The following is a 19,750-nucleotide window of genomic DNA, read 5'->3' on the forward strand; positions in this document are numbered from 1 at the left end:
GTTCGGAAAGCTGTGTGTGTTTTGTAAGCATGCATCGAAACAAATAAAACCTTTTTTTTTTCCATATAAACTTTAATTTGGGACATGTCGCTGTAACTTTCTATGCACTGGTGAAACACTGACCCCCTGCTCTTAGAAGTTTGTTAATTTCATTAACGCTGTTGCTTTACGTTGGAATCTGTGTGCCCTTGGCCCCTTTTTTTTAATGGTCCGTTGGTATGAACTGTTTCATCGTTGGCAAGTGGAAGAGCACACGACTGCAGTTCAGTTTGTTGATCGAAGTCCCAACCATGACAATGCAGGAAAAAATTCTGTGCCTGCGTAAAATATTGGAAAGCAGGGAGAGGGGGAAGAAAAAAAAAAACTTCAGACTGTGTTTACTAAATCCCTTTGCTTTAAAGTAATACAGACTTTATCTTTTTTGTGTATGTGTAATTTTGAGTGTTAGGCATTCTCAGACGTTTTATAGGTGGACATACTTGACAGTACTCCATTCGAGTGTACTCTCCTTTATTCTAAAGTCTTGTCTATAGTATACAACTCTTCTGTCAGTTGTTTTTACATTTAAGCATTTAAAGATGCTACTTGAAGATATTAAGTTATTCCATCTTTAATTCAGCAGGAATCGCAGCAAATGCACATTCTGATCATTCACAACTCAAAACCCTTCGCAGACGACCTTCACAAACACCGTGAAGTGCTCTGAAAATAGGCTGTACCCTCAACCTTCTTAGTGCAACAAGTCACACCTCTCTCATAAACTGTGTTGGTTGTGTATTTGTCTATTATTACATAATACTTATTGATTTCCATCAGTGGTTGAGAATGTTTCTGTGGTATCACCTTGCTGATTACTTTTTTCTTGATAAAAATGAAAAATACTGAATAGCCTCTGGTTGTTTTTTCTCCAGCAGTGTCTTCAATGTACATTTCTGATATTTCGAAGTTTGTTATGCAGGTTGATCTTGTACCATAAGGGCATGATCTCTTTGTTAATCCAACAAAGATTGAACATGTATTAGCCTGAGGAATTTACACACCATATTATCATCTTAGAGTCTGAGTACCACAAAATGTTAAAATCATATTTTACACCTTTTTGTTCACTGTGGTGTCTAGAAATGAGTGGTTTGTCAAAGTGAAGAAGTAGACTTTCTGGCTTAATGTCATGACATACTAAGTATGAAGCCATTTGTGTATATTCCTTTAAAATGTGAAATGTTCAGGCAGGAAAATGGCAGGAAATGGCATTGCTACCAGCATAGCGTGACTTTCTGTGTCCACAAACAGAGAAGGCTAATATGATATGCAACCAAAGTGCACGTGCAAGTAATTGCCAAAATAAAAAAAAAACGCCAACATAGCGTCTCAATAGGGCGTTGACACCCATCGACAGTTCCAGTACACCTTGGCATAGATTGTATGAGTGTCTGGAACTCTTGGAGGGATGTGATGCCATTCTTCCACAAGAAATCCTATTGTTTGGTGTTTTGTTGATGAAAAACACTCTTCTCAGTCACTGCCACGGATTCTCCCATGAGTGGTCGTTTGGGTTGAGATATGGTGACAGACAGCTGTGGCATACAGTTTACATTGTTGTCCTGTTCATCAAAACACTCAGTGGCCACTCATACCCTGTGAATGGGGCCATTGTCATCCTGGAAACGACCACACCCATCAGGAGAGGAACGCTTCACCATGGGATGAAGGCAATCACTCAAAATGGCTTTGTGTTCGTTATCATTTAACTTGCCCTCGAACTGGTTGAGTGGGCCTAAACCATGCCATGAGAATGCACCCCACACCCACAGCTCAACTGCAAGAACCCTTCACCGTGGGAAACAAACACTCGGGCTTGTAGGCCTCTTTGGGCATGTACCACACATGCACTCACCTGCTTGTTGAGAACAGGGTGAAAGATGACTCGTGTGACCATATGACTATTTTCACTGCACGGTAGGTAACTGCCTCTGTTCTTTGCACTACTTTATTCACTTAAAAGCAGTATTTTCTAGTGTAAAAGGGGTTTATGAAGTATAACCCATAGAACCCTCTCTATGAAGTTCTTGACAGGCTATTATTGATGAAACTGCTTGCTCATGCACACAGACTGATATTTGCAGTCAGCTGAATTATTTGCTGGTCATTTTTGCCTTGCTTCTCTAACCAAGCACAGTCATCACAACCAAGGAGTATGCGCTTTTGACCACAGTTGCCCTTAGCCGGTGATGCCTTTCCTTCAGACTTCCATGCCAACATCACCTTAGCCACTGCTGCTTGTGAAACAACAGCAAGTTGAGCAGTTTTCATAACTGATGCTTCTGACAAACATGCCCCAACTGTCACCCACCCCTCTCCTACATTACATTATTGTCATTTCTCTCTCTCTCTCTCTCCTCTTTCTCTCTCTCTCTGTCCCTCACTTGCTCACTCCCTTTCACACTACATTATTGTCATTTCTCTCTCTCTCTCTCTCTCTCTCTCCTCTCTTTCTCTCTCTCTCTATGCCTCTCTGTCCCTCACTTGCTCACTCCCTTTCACCCCCCCCCCCCCCCCCCCCGTTTCTTTCTCTTTCTCTGCCTCTCTCTCACACACCCCTCTCTCTCCATCTCTCTCTCTCTCAAAATCAGTAACTCTTGTAGCCATGGTCACCAAAATAATGGGCAATTGGACATACCCAGCATTTTTATGCATGACCCTAAGCATGATGGTACATTACTTGCTTAATTAACTCAGCAGCCACACCTGCGTGGATGCACCCGCTTTCAATGTACTTTGTATGCCTAATTTACTCAGGTGTTTCCTTTATTTTGGCAGTCACCTGTATTAAGGATTGCTAACAATTTTAGATTGATAAATATCTATCGTTATCCATTAATATAACACTTCTGGAACATGAACAAAGTGTAAAGTCAGTCTTCGACCACAAAGCCTGCATGGCAAAAAGCTAAATGTCTGCAGAGTCCTTCCACAGTTAAATCACAATTTTAAAGTCCAGTAGCATCAAGCAGTTCTATAAAGCATTTACAATACCTGTACTAAAAGAAAAAATGGAACTCTTTTGAAAGTGAAATACAAACACGCATGTAGTAGTTGAACACGCAAGCACACTTTGGCTACTACACCAGATGACATGGTGGGAAGACTGACATAGAAGACTGACAATCATGGTGGTTTGTAGACTCAGACTACACAGACGGGATCTGGAGTCCATTTAACAGAGGTTGGAAAAAAAAAAAACACTAAGACAGCCCTGCACTCACTTGCGGGGTAAGTCAAGGCAGAAATCATTTGATATTGTTTAGGATATATGGGGTTAGGTATACAAGGCCTTCCTTGTATGGTGATGCTAGTGGAATGTTGGCTCACTACACCAGGGAGGTCACTGGATCACTGGTACTCTGCACATTGCTGGAAGTCCATTGCATTTCTGTTTTGAATTTAGACAAGCAGTTCTTTTTCCACACAAAGATACGATTGCTCGGATACAATAAGAATGTGATGGATTGCTGTCAAATGTTCTGTGTGTGTAAACAAATTGCACATCATCCTGATGGGAGAACTGGTGAGCACAGAAGCACCACTGTTGGGAGAAAAGACACATCCATAATTGTAATATATTCTCCCTCACATTTTGGTAAAATTTTTATGTTGTCATATACCTACTGATTCTAGTTTAGTAGTTAAAAATGCAACCCACATAACATACCACTCATATAGAGAGGTTCTGACATGATACTATTCTGAACCACACCACACTTACACCAGGGGGACACTTCTGGCAGCCTTGATAACCGCTGAGCATAGAGCCTTCTGAAGAGTATTCTGAGGTTCTCTGGGGTTTGTATGATTAAAAATACTTCCTAAATCCTTTTTTAATACTTGAAAGTGGAGATATACACATCATACAAGTTGGAATAAAGTCTATCGTTTGGAAAACAGGTGTATCGAAGTAGGTATCTAAATCATAGAATAATGTTACACAAACAAGAAGTTAAGTCAAATAAGCATAATTTGAGATTGTCCTCTCCAAATACTTTACTAGTATTAATAGTGAAACATGTGGTGGGACATTACATGAAAAATACCATCACCAGTCACGTTAGTTGTTGACCTCCAATCATTTTTACTTGACCTTACCTACCTAACTTAACTTACGTTAGCGAACTACTGGCAAGAGTGTGTACCAGTAGGGTAGTAGGCTATACGTCAACTTAAAGCTCAGAGCAAGCACAGTCTACATAAGGTGAAGGAATCTCAGTTTAACTGTGATTCTGTTGACAGCAGACTTTACGCAGCATTTGAGATAAATGTTATAATATGGCATTAACTTATGTTTATCTTGCTAAATTAATTAGCTAACATGACCTCATAGCCTCATAACGGATTACCGCAGCAAGCTGTCTTCCCAGCTAGCTCTGCTGTAACGGTACGTCGTTCGCTAATGTTATCTGATGCACTGACAAAAAAAGAAAAAAAAAAGTATCTGAAAAACTGTCCTGTTATCTAGCAAGCTAGCAAAGCATACCTCGCTAAATGTCAATATTCCCCATAGTTGGCCTGCCCGATTCTAAGGATAGCTGCCACTGAGAGCTAGTATTTCATTGTCATTGCTTGTGTATTTTAATGCGCTAGCTTAACGAGTTAGCATTACAGAGCTGGCTTGTTGACACAGCAGACGTGTTAAGTTTATCCCATTCACCCCAAAACTCACGTATCTGAAGCTTGTTCTCATGGTCTTATGTCAACTCTCTGACTTTACACAAGAATATAAACCTTTCTTGTCGTTTGCTTTAAAATGATAGGATATGTTTCGCTAGTAAATAATACTTGTACAAGTTTTAATTTATTATCTGCCCGGTAGCTATGTAGCTAGAATTTTGATTGCCCACCTCTTTTCAATAATTTCGCATTAAATTACAGTGGTAAAATGTGGTATTTTTACCATTTCATGTAGCTCAAAATTTTTCACTGCCTTATTTTTACTAAATGCCAGTAGACACACCACCAGCCAATGACATCCGATAGTACTATTTCGAAATCTGAGCCTTTGACTCAGTCTGTTTTTTCCTCACAACTGGCAAAGATACGAAATAAAATTACAAAATACACTATGCTTCTCTTGTAAATATAGAACTAAGTAGGCCTACGTTGTTTTAGGTTGTGTGTTACATTTCAATCAATGTTTCGTTCAATATTTCAGTTTTTCCAACTGAACTAGAGCACCTTTCCCCTAAAAATGTCCCCCAAATCCCCTCTTTTACACCAGCCTCTTAGAAAAAAAGCATACCATTGTAGTATCTTTAGTAGCAAAATCAGGTGTCAGCAAGTTTAGTTTCTGTGTTCATTTGTGGGCATCAGTTCAAAGACATCACTGTTCATATACACTCATCTTTGTACTCCATATATATGAACTATAAAGAAAAAGGGATTTTGTGTGGAAAACACCAAAAATAGTTAATGAAAGTGGGTTGGTTTTGGCTCTTGGCCCAGTAATGTTGGAAGGGGCTGCCTAGTCACTTGACAGAGTTCAGCGGCTTGGTGATTCGCTGAATCAGTGACAAAAGCAACCATCTCCGGATCAAAGTGTGACCTTGCAGCCTTCTATGCCTCGGTTTAAAACCTGGCTGTCCACACATTTTCATCAAGAAATCACTGTAAGTTAGAAGATGCTTTTAGTGAACTTTTAGTTTGCTGTGTGCATAAACTTTAAACTTACAAATTGCTCTGTTTCTAGAACCCAACACTGCCACTGAGCTACATTAACCTCAGGTTCTGGGATCTTGTTCATGTTGTTTGTTATTGTTCAGAGTATTTTATGCAATTTAAGTAAAAACTGAATATTTGAAAAATATTAATATTCACACTGTCAGTATTTTTTTGATTACTCTTTTCCTCTTTCAGCACTTTTGACAATTGCCTGTTCATTGTGAGAGCTGTTGTTTGACAGCACTAACAGGACAGCGGTATTGTGGAATATATACAAAATAATGCAGCAGATACAAAAGCATGGTAGAGCTGTAGAATAGATCTGCAGCTGTAACACGGTAGTCCCAAAATCCACGTGCTCACTGGTGTGCAGTCACACAGACATGCCTTCCTGTTACCAAATCAGTAAGGCACTGGCCCTGCCAATGTCCAGCCCCCGCCTCCACCCCCCACCCCAAGCCTCTGTCCCTCCCCGAACCTAACCTCTGTGCAGTCTGACCTTCCAGAAAGGCAAGAATGGATGCCTTGGCTGTGCCACACGAAAGGGGGAGAGGCTGGTACCTGTCACTCATGGCGCCAAATACAAAGGGAAAGAACTTTGCCTGGTTGGACCCATCCAGGCTCTACTGCAACCACCAGGTAAACAGAGACAGACTGATTCTCTGCTTTTGCCGTACACCATATCAGCTGTGCGGGAGGTTTAGGTGTATGAGACTCCAGTGGGGAAGAGTGAGTGGACATAGTTGTGTTCATGTTGGATGCCTGCAATGTTTTAGCTTGTGGTTGAATTATGTATTTTACAGTTGTTCATGATAATTTATGTTTAATATAAGCCTTAAGAGTTTTTTCCCATTTGTCTGTCATGCTAATATTAATGAAAACAATTTGCTGTAAGTTATTGCATAAACAGGTGACTCCTTAGTGCTTCGGAGATCATTACTCTCTGTCCATCATAGTGAAAAAGGAATAAAAGTCCATCTGTCAGTGCTGTCTGTTGTGGGGTTGATCTAGGCTCTGTCAGACTGTGTGAAGGACCTACTCCAGCCATTCCAAAATGAATCCATTGACCTGGTGGCTGGCATTGATGCCATGGGATTCATCCTAGGTAAAAGAGTTATTGTATCTGTATCAAAGTATCTGACAGTTGGAGACAGGCAGAGTGAGCAAAACAGAGAGGTAGTTTCATTTGCTGTTTGTTCCCTGTCTCTGAAGTCTGGATCCCTGAAGCTTCCATGCGGGCAGTGTTTTATTAATATCACAGAGAAATGTGATCCGCAGAGGAAGACACTAAATTTACGCTCAGAACATTGGGTGTCCCCCATGCCTCTACCGAGAATAGGGGCGAGGCTTTACCCAATGACCAGTACATGTGACAAAAATGTCAAAAGTACCATTTAACTGAAATTAAAAAATAAATTGTTCATCTAAGTGTCTGTGGCCATGCAATATGTTGTCCATTTAAGGATCTGTACTATACTTTTGGTTGGATTTTGGCAGCAGGTGGTAATAAGGATCTGCTGAAAAGTATTGATTCATATAATGTATAATGCTGGCAAGCTGATACTGCCACAGAGTCTGGCCCTCTGCTAGGCAGGCTCCAACTGTGAGAACTGCCTCTTATTTCAATCTTCATAGACACATTTATATCATTATTTACAGAAAAAGGTCAACTCCCCTGGTTTTCCTAATGTCACACAGTCACTAGTTGTAAGGCAGTGCTTTTTGAATGGCTTTCAGGATCGGCTGTGGCAACTACACTGGGCAAAGGATTCCTGGCCATCCGCAAAGCAGGACACCTATGTGTGCAGACAGAAAGCCAACCATACAGCGATTACTCTGGCAGAGAAAAGCTAATGGAGGTACGGCTGGACGTCTTAAAACCAGGTAAGTGGGCCAGCTGTCACTGATCTGTTAAAGCAAATGAAGAAAGCCCATTAGACTTTGCATATTTCAGTCACCATTCAAATATACAAGATTAAGATGTACAGGTATACCTCATTTAATTAATTCTCTGAGATGGAAGCTCATTTATAACGTATGTATTTTTTAATAGGAAAAAAACATTTGTGTTAAAAATCTCCAGAAAACACAGATTGGAATTCAAACAAGTGTAAGTGTACAATGTATTACCAAAAGTTAATCAGTGATGAGGTTTCACGAGTTTGTCTTAAACTGTCTCACCTCTCTTAATGATTTCTCATGAATGTCAGTTATAAAGTAACCATCCAAAATAGTCATACACTGTGACTGTGAGTGACTGTGTGAACTGAAAAGTGAAGTGGCACTTTTGTTGGAGTATGCATGTTTCATATTTAAGGCACATTTGATGCTATTTCTTTAGTAGTTAACAATATTTTGCCAATTAAATGCATTTTCTGAAGTCCTGGAGCACATACCAATACATGCCATGTTATTTATGTCTCTGGTAACTAAATTTCTGATAACGAAGTAGCCTCATGGAATGCATCTACTTCATTAACTGTGGTATACCTGTACTGCTAAACAGTCATGTGGGTTTATGGTGTGACAGGGTAGTGGTTGTCGTTCTTGTTCATGAGGGGGTAACATCGTTCTGGCCTGGCTTGATTTTTGCAGAAATGAGTAGAACACCATCAGGAGTGAAAGACTGCTCAAATTGCATTGTGGGTTGTCTCCCATTCCCTCATCCTTGGCTATGGGAAGAGACCTATGTGACTCAGATTAAAACTCTCATGTCATTCGTTTGACACATGTGCTTGTCCTGGGAAGCTTACATAGTGACAGTTTTGTATGAATTGTTATGGCTAGTCAATTACTGAAATATTTCTGGTAAAGTACATCGCTCAAGGGTGTAAGGGCAATTACCCATCAGGGAAGTGAGTTTGCAACCTTCCTATTGTATGTCCAGCAGTAGTGTGGTGTAGCAGAAAGGATCAGGGCTCGTACCTAATTCCTGGGTAGAGCACTGGTGTTGTACCACTCATCAGTATCCTCAGTCTGAACTGATAACATTAAAATCACAAGCTATGTAATTTCTGTGGATAACAGCATCTGGTAAACATGTAACCTAAGGGAATGTATTCTTAATTATTGCATCACACTAAACTCCAGGGGTTTCTTCTCATTGAGAAATGTATTTTAATGTGAATTGTTTGTATGCACTATCTTTTTTTAATTAAATGGAGTGCTAATGTTCTGTGAATGATTTAAACAAAACAAGCCATGAAATGAACACAAGCAATTAAAAAAACATATAATATTTTAGAGAAGATGAAAAAAAGCACTTAGCTGGAGAGAAAAAAAATCACATTTCATCACTAATACTAATTATTTGATAAATTATGAATCACTTGATATCATAAGTCATTGTGGTTACTATACCGCAATTGCATATTTTGCTCATTATTTCTCTTGAAAGGTGAATGCAAAGACATAGTTCTGCAAAGAAGACTACATATGAAGTCCTTGGCATAAGTAAGGCCTGAACTGAATATACTATGAGCTGTTGATTTACCAGGCCATGTGTTCACAACCTTCCAGCTGGATTCAAAATCCGATAAGTAGGATTCAGTTCGGCTCTTATTTAGTTCAACCTGAGTAGCATTTAACAAAATTTGAAGAGGTAGTTACTGAAGCTGCAGTTAATGTCCTGTGGGACAGATCCTGTAGGCGGCCTGCCTGTCTCTTTCCTTTCTTTCTACATTACATTATTTATCATTTAGGAGATGTTCTTATTCAGAGCGACTTACATCAGTTACGGTTGTTTTTTTTAACAATGTTATCCATTTATATAGCTGGTTACAGTGGCAATTGCAGGTTAAGTATCTTGTTCAAGGGTATAGAGCAGTGCCCCTGCGGGGAATGGAGCCCGCGACCTTTCGGTTGCGAGTCCTGTTCCTTAACCACTATGCTACGCTGCTGTTTGCATTTCTGTGGCAGGTCTCCGTGTGCTCATAGTGGACCAGTGGATAGAAACAGGAGGCACCATGCGGGCAGCCATCTCCCTGGTAGAGAAGCTGGGAGCCACTGTTGTAGGTGAGCTACAGTTACGACCCTTCATTCACTTCCTCACACTGCTGTTGTGCGTGTAAAGAGAGCAGCAATCAAGTGGGGCTTTTAAACATCTGTGTTTATTTTTGGATACATGTTTTCAGTTCACAGTTTTATGTATCTAAGATTTACAGCTTTATACATTCAAGAAGAGTCAATACAATAACAGCAGTGGAGATAAAAAAAATAAGCACTCTGCATCAGAACAAAACAAAAAACATGTTTTTAGCAAACTGAAAGATGCTTGACATATTGTGTTACTCCTACAAACCACTAGCGAAGTTTTTTTTTTTCTCAAGGGGCCTGGGATTGAAACCCACAAACCTGCTCTGCACAAAATATTGCTCATTCAGTTAGAAAAGTCCATTCACATCCATTAACATTACTAAAATAAGTTGCATAGCTTTTACTAGTCAAAACAGTTATGCCAGCAAAGAATTCCAGAATGTTGCCCTGCTGTACTTGGTCAAGTTGTGGTGTATTTTAGAACAATTTCCTGGAATGGAAGGATGCAGCTGTTATGAAAGTTCATCTGTGAAGTGCTGTATGTTTTTTTTAAAAAATGATCAACAGCAGGAAATATGAGAGTAAAAACTGTAGGAGTAACAGTTCTGTGTTTCTGTAATAGGAGGTAATGGTACTTTTTTTCCATATTGACAAAAGTGCCCTCAGTTTCCCACCTCAAGCATATGGCTTGTGATCTGCCTCATTCGGTGTGTTGCACTTTCTCCCACACAGTGCCCAACTCCCTACATCCATTTCCTCTTCTCCCAACATGGCTCTTTGTCCTACAATCATGTATGTGTGTGCGTGTGTGTGTGTGTGTGTGTGTGTGTGTGTGTGTGAGCACAGGTGTAGCTGCAGTCGCCATTGAGAACAGCGAAGGAGGACGGTGGATCAAGGAGAACTACAGGTGCTCCCACTGCATCCCTGAGGAGCTGCAAGCACAGATAGACCAGCAGCACCTGGAGTCCTTTAAGAGCTTCCCCAGCCCTGCCCAGTGAAGAAGTCCACACCTACACGGAGCTACAACACAGCCTGAAGCAGGGAGCAGTGTCCCCCGAACAGACATCTCACACAAGGAATGAATGACATCAGGTGAAAGCAATCTTTTCCTGTTCTTTCCTCCTCCTTATGGAAACTTCATACTAGCTGGGAGGAGAAACTGTTTTAGGAGTTTAAGGCCGAGATGATGTTGAACAGGCGGAAACAAAAAGGCTCCAGCAGTCAGTAGGGCCACCCTTGTCTCATGATGTTCAGATTCTGTTTTTTTGCTCTAACAATGGGGAACTACTGACATTCTCTCCACATTAATATTCCCTTTTACATTTTTTATACAATGTCCTCCTCCAAATGACTGAGTTGATTCTTAAGTGGAGAACTGATTACTGTAAGCGCAGCAATTTTTTACTAATGATATTATTAGTGATAAATAACAATTATTGACAATAAGATAGTGAGAAGATAATAAATTAATTCATGGGGTACACAAATCTCATGATATTACACAAAAACAAACAATTTTATTGCTATATATTAAATATATATATTATATTATATTAATGGTCACAATGTGCTGATAACAATGTAATGTGTCTCAATGCAGCTTGCATCCTTGGCATTGTCTTAAGAGAGCAATGTTTTCCTAAACTGTGAAGATTTTTATACAATTCACTGCACTGACATACTTCTTAAAAGAAATGGAGGTTTCTTTCATTGGAGGTTCATTCATTTTGGAATTGTATGTACAGCCTTACAGTTGAATGATATTACATGAGATTTTAAGAAATTAATTGCATTTGTGTAGTTGTAATTTTGAATTTTCGAGATGTGCGTTATTGTGTTTTTCTTCTAATTTTAATAAAACTAAATTTGGAAAAGTGCTAAATATGTATTATTTTTACTTCAATAGTTAAGTCAGACCAGTGTTATACAAACAAGTATTACAGAAGGAAAGTTTTGAAATATTTTTTTATTTCATTTGACACATAAATAGGCCAAACAATAATTGCATTGAGTACCGCACAATACTGCATGGCATAGTGTTCAAAACTTGAATTATTTTTATAGGTTTCCATTAAAAAAAAAAAAAAAAAAAACAAGAAAATTCACTGTATGTACCTTTATTTATGAGTACCTTGTACCCTTTGTTAAAATGTATGCACTTATTTGGCCACATATTCAAACTGACTTCTCACACTTGCAGCGTTCATTTGTAAAAATGAAGCTTTCGTTTTTGATGAGGCCTTAGTAAACAAGTCAACTGTTTTCCTAGACATGGGAATCTCATGCTCCAGGAAGTACTTCCAAGTATTCTCATAGGCAGTCATGGGAAGTGGCGCATGCATGACATTACTACACAAACACATGACACAATAGTAAACAAGAACACGGGTTTAAAAACTCCAAACATGAAACTAACAAAAACTGGATATCAAGAAATATGTCTTCAACACTAAAATGATTGTCCTATTCATATATAAGGCAGTACCATGACATGATAAAATGTACCTCTAAACACAAACTCAATTCTACCTTGTACACTCAAGTACACTTAAGATTCAAACTAACAATGCTAAAAACTGCAACTATATGCAATGGTAATGTGTTGAGGATAAAGTTTCACGGCCAGCTTTAAACTCCCAACCTCTTCTCTGACAAACCTGTCAGTACTGAGTGGAGTGCCCATGCAGTGCTCGTGCTTGGTCTTGTTAAGAGGGCTTGATCATTGTGGCTCTGCAGTGGACATTCTCCCACAAAGCTATGCTTTTTACTGATCTGGTACCCCACTAAGGTAATCCACTCTTTCACTGTACCACTTATCCTTATTGACAACAATTGGGCTTTTTCTTCTTGGATGTTGCATACATGTTACTGGAATTGCTGTTTATTCCTGGCAAAAGAACAACATGAAACAGAATGATAATGAAGTTTTTTTTCCCTTTACAAAAAAAAATATTTCATTGCTGCTTAATGATTTCCCAGAGACATTTAACCACCCAGCTGCCTCAGAATCCATTTGCTCATGCAAGAAGAACATTTACCATACGATGAGGGACAGCAGAAGAAATTAAAAGTGCTCAAATGTCAATCAGTTGGATGTGTGTGATACTCACTGACAACATCGCCAATGCGTCTCGCCCCACTCTTCTCCAGCTCAGCCAGTACGCTAGCCTCGAACGTCAGCGATGCCACTCGGAAGAAGAACTCCTTCACACTCTCCCCTGCAGCACCATGGCGATCAGTTACACAAACACGCCACTGTCTAAAGTGTAAAGACTAATCCACAAGTCAATCATTTCATAAAACATCTATGGTGTATGTTGTAGCAGAACTTTCTGTGTGCTTTGTCTATTATATGTAGCCTGGATTTCAAAATCTCCATAACACAGAAGGTATTTATAATCCTATTTCTGTCTGAATTACTTATTGTTAAACCAAATGATATAATCATTAAACTAAATCCTATAGGTTTGCAAACTGAGACTGAGTATTCAAAGGTTGTGTCTGAGACCCAATTTTTATTGAGACAGAATTATGGGCCATAATGCTAACCCACATGCTAATCACAGGAAACAACATGGAAGACAAGCTCAACACTTCTGAACAGGTACCTTCTTAGAATAAATTTCAGTTTCTTTTCATTAACAATTGAGTCACAATATCAGCCATGCAGTGGTAACCGAGTCCGAGAATGCAGCCCACCTGACAACGCCGAAACGGCCCAATATTCAGCCTTGATCTCCTCCGACAGTTTAATGGCATCCTGCTCGATCTGGGAGAACTGAGCAGGAGACTGAAACGGAGAGCGGACAAAGTGAGCGAGCTGCACACCTGAGGCGAAAACCCAATTTCAGCACCGTGCCTTTGAGTGTAAAACAGGTGCTTCTGACAGGCACTCACGCTCAGGTCCTTCTTGGTTCCCACAAGGAAGAGCAGCACACTGGAGGGGTCGTTCTCTTTCATGGCATCCTCCAGCCACTGCCTTTAAACAGAAACAGCAGCGCTCAATGATTGGTTAGGTTTCACACACACAAAAACTAAATCACCCCCCGTTTACCTGAAGGTGCTGGGGGGAGTATCGCTGCTCGAGTCCTACCTCGAATGTTCCAGCGAGGCCACGTCATTCACGTCAAACACAATTATGATGGCTGACGGGGGAGAAGGAGAAGGAAGAAGCCACATTAGACCTGGCAGTGGGGGTCATCAAGCATATACTGACATCATTAACATCCTATTCTATGAAACTGCATTTTTTTCCTTGACTTTCACCTTGAATATTTTCATTACATTACTTCATTTAGCAGATGCTCTTATGCAGAGCGCCTTCCAAATAAGTGCATCACAATGCTAAGAGTTTTCAAAGAATGAGCCAATAAATAAAGATGAAGAGGATTTCAAGGGGGGAAAAATGATTATGGAAATGCCTTGATTTGGTTACCCTGTGCTCCTCTGTAGTATGTGGAGGCAATGCACTTGAACCTCTCCTGTCCAGCAGTGTCCCACCTGCAGAGCGGAGAGGCAGAGCAGTGAGTGTGCTGAGACAGGCTACGGTCAGTGACGCACCCCCCCCCCCCCCCCCCCCCCCCCCTTTTCCCACTTAAGAGGAAACTCACAGCTGTAAGCTGAAGGGCACTCCCAGCACCTCAAACCTCTCCATCTCAAAGTCCACCCCAATTGTCGCTTTGTAGTTCTTGTCGAAAGTGTCCTTGCAGAATCTGTTAGATGAGACAGAGTATCTGGCTAAAAGGAAATGCAGAAATGTCCTCTCGTTTATGTATTAATGAACTCTGACGGCATTTCTGCATAAAACTAATTACAGGAATTTGAGGGAAATAAAATCATCACATTAGAAGGTAGTTAACCTGGGGTCAAGGTCACAGAAATAATTAGAAAAGTCAGCTCTCCATCCCCTTCCAGTTCATTTCCAATGCCCCCACAGATATGTTGGTCATTCCAAATGTTCAGAGCTTAGCAATCAGACTCAAGATCTTTCTCTCCAATCACCTGAGTGTTACAGATAAATTTACTGGCTGGGTAGAGCTGAAATTGACCATTTTTGTGAATGAAACCCTACAGGGCAACATTTTGCTAATGGGCTTGATGGGATATCTGGGTCGCTTGTTTCTATGAGAACTTACTCCTCACTCTCATTACCAAGACACCTTGGGTCAGTATGCTAAAGGCTACACGTGACTATGTGACTGCATATTAATCTGTTGAAACATAGCTCTTTGTTCGGAGCCCTAGGTGCTTTCCCATCAAACATTAAGCATTCTATCCGTAGCTTTGCTTACCTATTAATCAGACAGGTTTTCCCCACAGCCACATCACCAACAACGATGACCTTGGAGATTTTAAACCTGCAAGAAGCCACAAACACAGAAAGGAAATCAGACATCAGCCACTTCACTTCACTTCAGTGTGTAATGGATACACCATCATTTTAATTAAAGCAGCACTACACTTCAGAATGACTATTTTCATGTTGCTCCTTACCCTAACCTTTATTTAGCATGTAAATTACGTCAATTAAGTCATCTTGGGAGTAGAGAACTCTATCACTGGAGAGTAGAAGCTGTAAAACCAATCATAGGCACATAACACCTCCCTGTTACAGGAAGTGAGGAGTTGTAACTCTCTGTAACAAGTTAGTATTCCTTTCTATTCTTTGGACCAATGAATCCATTTATATTTCTCCAGGAATGTTATTTTTACTATTTTATTATTTTCACTTGAAATGAAGTGTTCCTATTGCTGCTGTCTGCCTTCAGTCACCAGCAACCACGGTGAAGTAGTTTGACCCTCCTTTCTGTTCACAAATGAAAAGCATTTTGGGGTTTCTATCTACCTCATTGTATGTGTTTCTGTAAGTTATATGCGTGTTTTGTCATTTTGTGAATTGCTACTGTAACACTGGAATTTCCCCTTGGGGATAAATAAAGTACTCCATCTATCTATCTATCTACAGTATCTATCTTTCTGCAAGTCTTTTGGTGACCATTGAGCTGGCCAGAAATCCAAAAACAAACTTCAAATTAGCTTGACTGCCTCATGAAAATTACCACGTTTGAATGATATTTTTTATAAAGAAAGGAGCTCACCCCACTGTGCCTGTCCGGTGCTCCTGACATGCCGTCTTCACCTTGGTGTGGAAGCTGTCCTTCGTGTGCAGCGCAGCCTCCTTTGTGTAACACTGGAATGACAGTAACAATGGCATACTGATCATTACATCACATTACATTACATTACATTATTGGCATTTAGCCGATGCTCTTATCCAGAGCGACTTACATCAGTTACATTTTTTTTTTTTTTTTTTTTTTTTACAATATTATCGATTTATACAGCTGGATATTTACTGAGGCAATTGTGGGTTAAGTACCTTGACCAAGGTACAGCAGCAATGCCCCAATGGGGAATCAAACTGGCAAGCTTTTGGTTACGAGTCCTGCTCCTTAACGACTATGCTACACTGCCGCCCCAGTTTGTCCAGCAATGACTCCACAAAACCAGAAGATGGGTCTGTGGATCAGTGCAGGCCTGTTCTACCCTACCCCCACCCTGAATCTGAGAAAAGTTATGACTCTGCACCACTGCACCCAGACCACACACAGAGCGGTGACCCTCCCTGCAGCTCACTGGCACTTGAGGGGCCTAGGCTCTGCGGCAGAAGGGCCTTGTCTGTGCACTGGCAGCTTAACCCTGTGCAAGCCCGGACTGGAACGGTGCTGTTATTGCTCGGTTTGAACCAATGAGTCAATGCATTCCACAGGCATCAGATCAAAGTGATGCGAGTGAGGAGAAACAGTGGCTGGGTAGAGTGGGAAGTGTGTATCATTCTTTTACAGTAAAATATCTCATCGTGAAATGGAAATGCTTTCTGGGGCAGGATAAACTACTTTAATATTAGTTTCCCCTAAGAAACAGAGAACTTTATAAGTAATGTTGAAGTATTTGCAAGAAGTGTCCTGCATGATTGTGGTTTGTTCTGTAATGCGGAAAGAAAAAGAAACATCTCTCCCTCGTAAATCTACTTTATTTATTATACACACACACAATTAAACATGCCTCTACGCATCATGAATTGGACTGTAGGTAGAACAGTCTTTAACACACTGCCCTTCACTGTCCTGTACCTCTTTAAAAGGGATAATGAATATTTACCTGAGGAAGTTGGGTAATGACACGATCCCTTCGGACAGGGGGAAGTACGCTCATGGTGGGGGTATACGGGCGCACATACACAGACTGAATGGTGACTGAGGAGGAGATGCTGCAGGAGCCAACACTTATCTCAAACCTCACCTGCAACAGAAAGAATTGACACACCTGCAAACCAGGAAGACAGACCTCCTGTAGCTCTAGGTCTATAAAGGATCCTTCATGCCAAACATAATGAGCCAAAAACATTTTATATATAAGTTTTTACACATACACGCACATACATAGGTTTTATGTGTAAATAAAAGCATGGTCCACTTTTATTCAGAGAGAACCTGTACACCTGTAGTACCAACAGAATAACACCATTCACTGATGGAGGAAATATGCCATTTGTTGAGGCCCTCGTTTCTTCCTCATGTCCGTCCTTCCTTGGACACCGCCAGCTGGCTCCAGGCCAGAGTAAATGGATTGCTGGGATATATAACGCAGCACATTTACAGCCTTCCAATTTCCTACCCGCTTACCCTGTTGTGTTATCTGTTGCTGAAGTATACACAGTCTCTCTGGCAACTCAAACCCAGCCTGTCACCAGCTGCTATAGCAACTTTTCTGTAAGTGTCAAAATAGCATTGAAAGGAGACTCAACATCTACAAAAGGCCACTGTTCTAAGAAACTTAGCTCCTGTAAAAATGCTTATATTTTTATTCTTATTGTAGATGTTTTTTAATGGCTGCTTCTCAATACTGTTGCTGTAAGGACCTCAGTCTGAATGAAGTTGAAATGTAAGTTGTCATGGGAATAATCTCTAAACGAAATGAGGGAATACGAACAGAATATGAAGTAAAATAAACTCAAAACTCAACTGGCAACAGATTTTTAATTCATTCTCACAACAAAATACACCTTAGGGTCACGATGAGTAGAAGTTGCTACACCCACACGCTATATGTTCATAGCCATGGGAAAACAATAATGAGAAACTTGTGGTACTGCTTATTCGTGCAGGCAGAATTTCTCTGCGCCTCTGGCCAGCATGTGGCCGTATCCCGCTGGCCCGGGAACATTGCATAAACATCATGATACGCAATGTGGAATGGTCAGACGTTGTGTCAGCCTTGACTCCTTGTCGAACACAGCAGCAGAGATTTTGCGAAAATGCGTGGGCGAAAATTACCAGTATAGAAGAAACTTTCTATTAGATATGTACAAATCAAACCAACACTAACCCGCACATGAAAACATTGCTTGTTTTATGCATATGGAATGTTCATCAGTTTTAATTCATTGCACACATATAAAAATGATAAGTATTATCTTTACGAGGATAAAATGACTGTCGACTGGTCTAGTCTGTATCTGTCTAATCTCTTCTAATCCGTTTGTGCAGGAACAGTAATCTTTTAACAAAGAATAGCTGTTACTGTAGCAATTGGCTAATATGAATGTTGTTTTGGGCTGTTAACCAAGGGATGGTTCTCAGTGAAACTAGTTACATGGCTCCGCAGACTTTAAAATATGTTTAACTGGTGTACATTTTCGATATAAAACACAAAGCAAAACCAAGTCTCCATTACACGACTCAATACTTTATAAATACGTATAAGAGTGTACATTTCTTAAATATACACCACTGATGGGAAAAAAAAAAAACACTCAGGGTAGAGTATCATTCAGCTGGACTCAAATGAAATAAAAACACTAACAAACACTACAACGTGATTATAAGAAAGTATATTCAAATTCATTAACTTTTTGCGAAAAGAAATTTATGTTACTTTGTTGCATATCAATGCATGCTAGCAAGCTACAGCAACATTTTACCAGCAACAGTACATACCTAAAACTGTTTTGCAGATTTCCTCGGTGGTTACAGTACGTGGTATCCCCTCCAAATACTTTAGAAGAGAGAAAGCTACGACAAAAGTTGGGGATGGTTTCTTGCCGTGATCAGAGCTACAGTAACAAAAACTGACGAACCGCTAGCTTGCGAAAAGCTCCCTCTTTGAGAATACATCAAGGCCGAAAAGAAAGCCTCTTCCCTTCGTAAATCCTGACCCGCGGAAGAGGCAGTACTGGATACAGCACCGCAAACAGATGACTTCGATTAAAAGCTGCAGTGAGTCAACCCTGGTTTGGATTTTTAAACTCTGAAAACAGAGGCACTCTCATTCGCTGGCACAGTAGAGTGGTTTAGAGTCAAATGCTCCCCCTGTCGGCCTCCATCATTAAATGCACGAGTCTTGAGGTTTTCCGCCGACGCCGACCGAACTGAAATTAGTCTGGTTACTGGTCAGTTATTGTACTCAGGAATGATGAAGTCGTTTACGCGGTGGATGAAAACGTAGAGTTTATCAGTCATTCTTTGTGAGATGGAGATGCGTATCAGAAGGGATGCTACGACATCAAGATGTTACAACGTCATGTTATATGTGCACAAAAGCTACACTGGCTCTCAACACGGAGTGAATGTCAGATAAAGTTGTAATTGTCTTCATATTCTCTGTGTTACAGCATATAAATTCATTCCATTTTGTACTGTGCTATTGTAGGCTAGCCTGTCTACGAACAGGGTAGCATAAAATTAAGGACGTATTTGGACGAAACTCCGTGAAATTATGGCTGATACAAAAATTGAGGATGGTACACACGCCTGTATGCGACCAAGTGCAATACTGAATTGTAAATCCTTCGGTAAAACGTGCATAGTATATTACGAAATAATGTAATGAGCCGCAGATCGTACAGTTTTCCTTATAATTAATGTAACATCACGTATCTTAGATTGAATCCCCACCTAATCGGAGAAATGGCGAAAAAGAAACATTTATATGAAAAGGCTAGCTG

At 40.3% G+C, this 19,750-nt stretch overlaps 2 protein-coding genes across 3 annotated transcripts; one reads left to right on the forward strand and one right to left on the reverse strand.

The window, feature by feature from the left end:
• Positions 1-5,594: 5,594 nt before the first annotated feature.
• On the forward strand, positions 5,595-11,132 carry zgc:174895 (uncharacterized protein LOC100126024 homolog). Of its 2 annotated transcripts, none has more exons than XM_036525846.1 (6): positions 5,595-5,657; positions 6,216-6,348; positions 6,721-6,814; positions 7,447-7,593; positions 9,628-9,723; positions 10,591-11,132. In XM_036525846.1, exons 2-6 carry the CDS (start codon positions 6,226-6,228, stop codon positions 10,740-10,742), a joined length of 612 nt encoding a protein of 203 aa, XP_036381739.1. In that variant the 5' UTR covers positions 5,595-5,657; positions 6,216-6,225; the 3' UTR covers positions 10,743-11,132. The 2 variants fall into 2 exon arrangements, with proteins under 2 accessions (XP_036381739.1, XP_036381738.1); XM_036525845.1 differs by having other exon boundaries at positions 5,597-5,657; positions 6,203-6,348.
• A 1,235-nt stretch (positions 11,133-12,367) lies between these two features.
• On the reverse strand, positions 12,368-19,005 carry rab34b (RAB34, member RAS oncogene family b). Its single transcript, XM_036524795.1, has 11 exons — positions 18,744-19,005; positions 16,906-17,046; positions 15,843-15,934; positions 15,036-15,101; positions 14,355-14,456; positions 14,180-14,244; positions 13,838-13,889; positions 13,642-13,723; positions 13,444-13,534; positions 12,855-12,962; positions 12,368-12,631 (listed from the first exon to the last, which is right to left on the reverse strand). The coding sequence occupies exons 2-11, from the start codon at positions 16,957-16,959 to the stop codon at positions 12,564-12,566; spliced, it is 780 nt and encodes a 259-aa protein (XP_036380688.1). The 5' UTR covers positions 16,960-17,046; positions 18,744-19,005; the 3' UTR covers positions 12,368-12,563.
• Between the last annotated feature and the right edge of the window lie 745 nt (positions 19,006-19,750).

This window comes from Megalops cyprinoides, chromosome 3 (assembly GCF_013368585.1).
Source record: "Megalops cyprinoides isolate fMegCyp1 chromosome 3, fMegCyp1.pri, whole genome shotgun sequence".
Taxonomy (NCBI): domain Eukaryota; kingdom Metazoa; phylum Chordata; class Actinopteri; order Elopiformes; family Megalopidae; genus Megalops; species Megalops cyprinoides.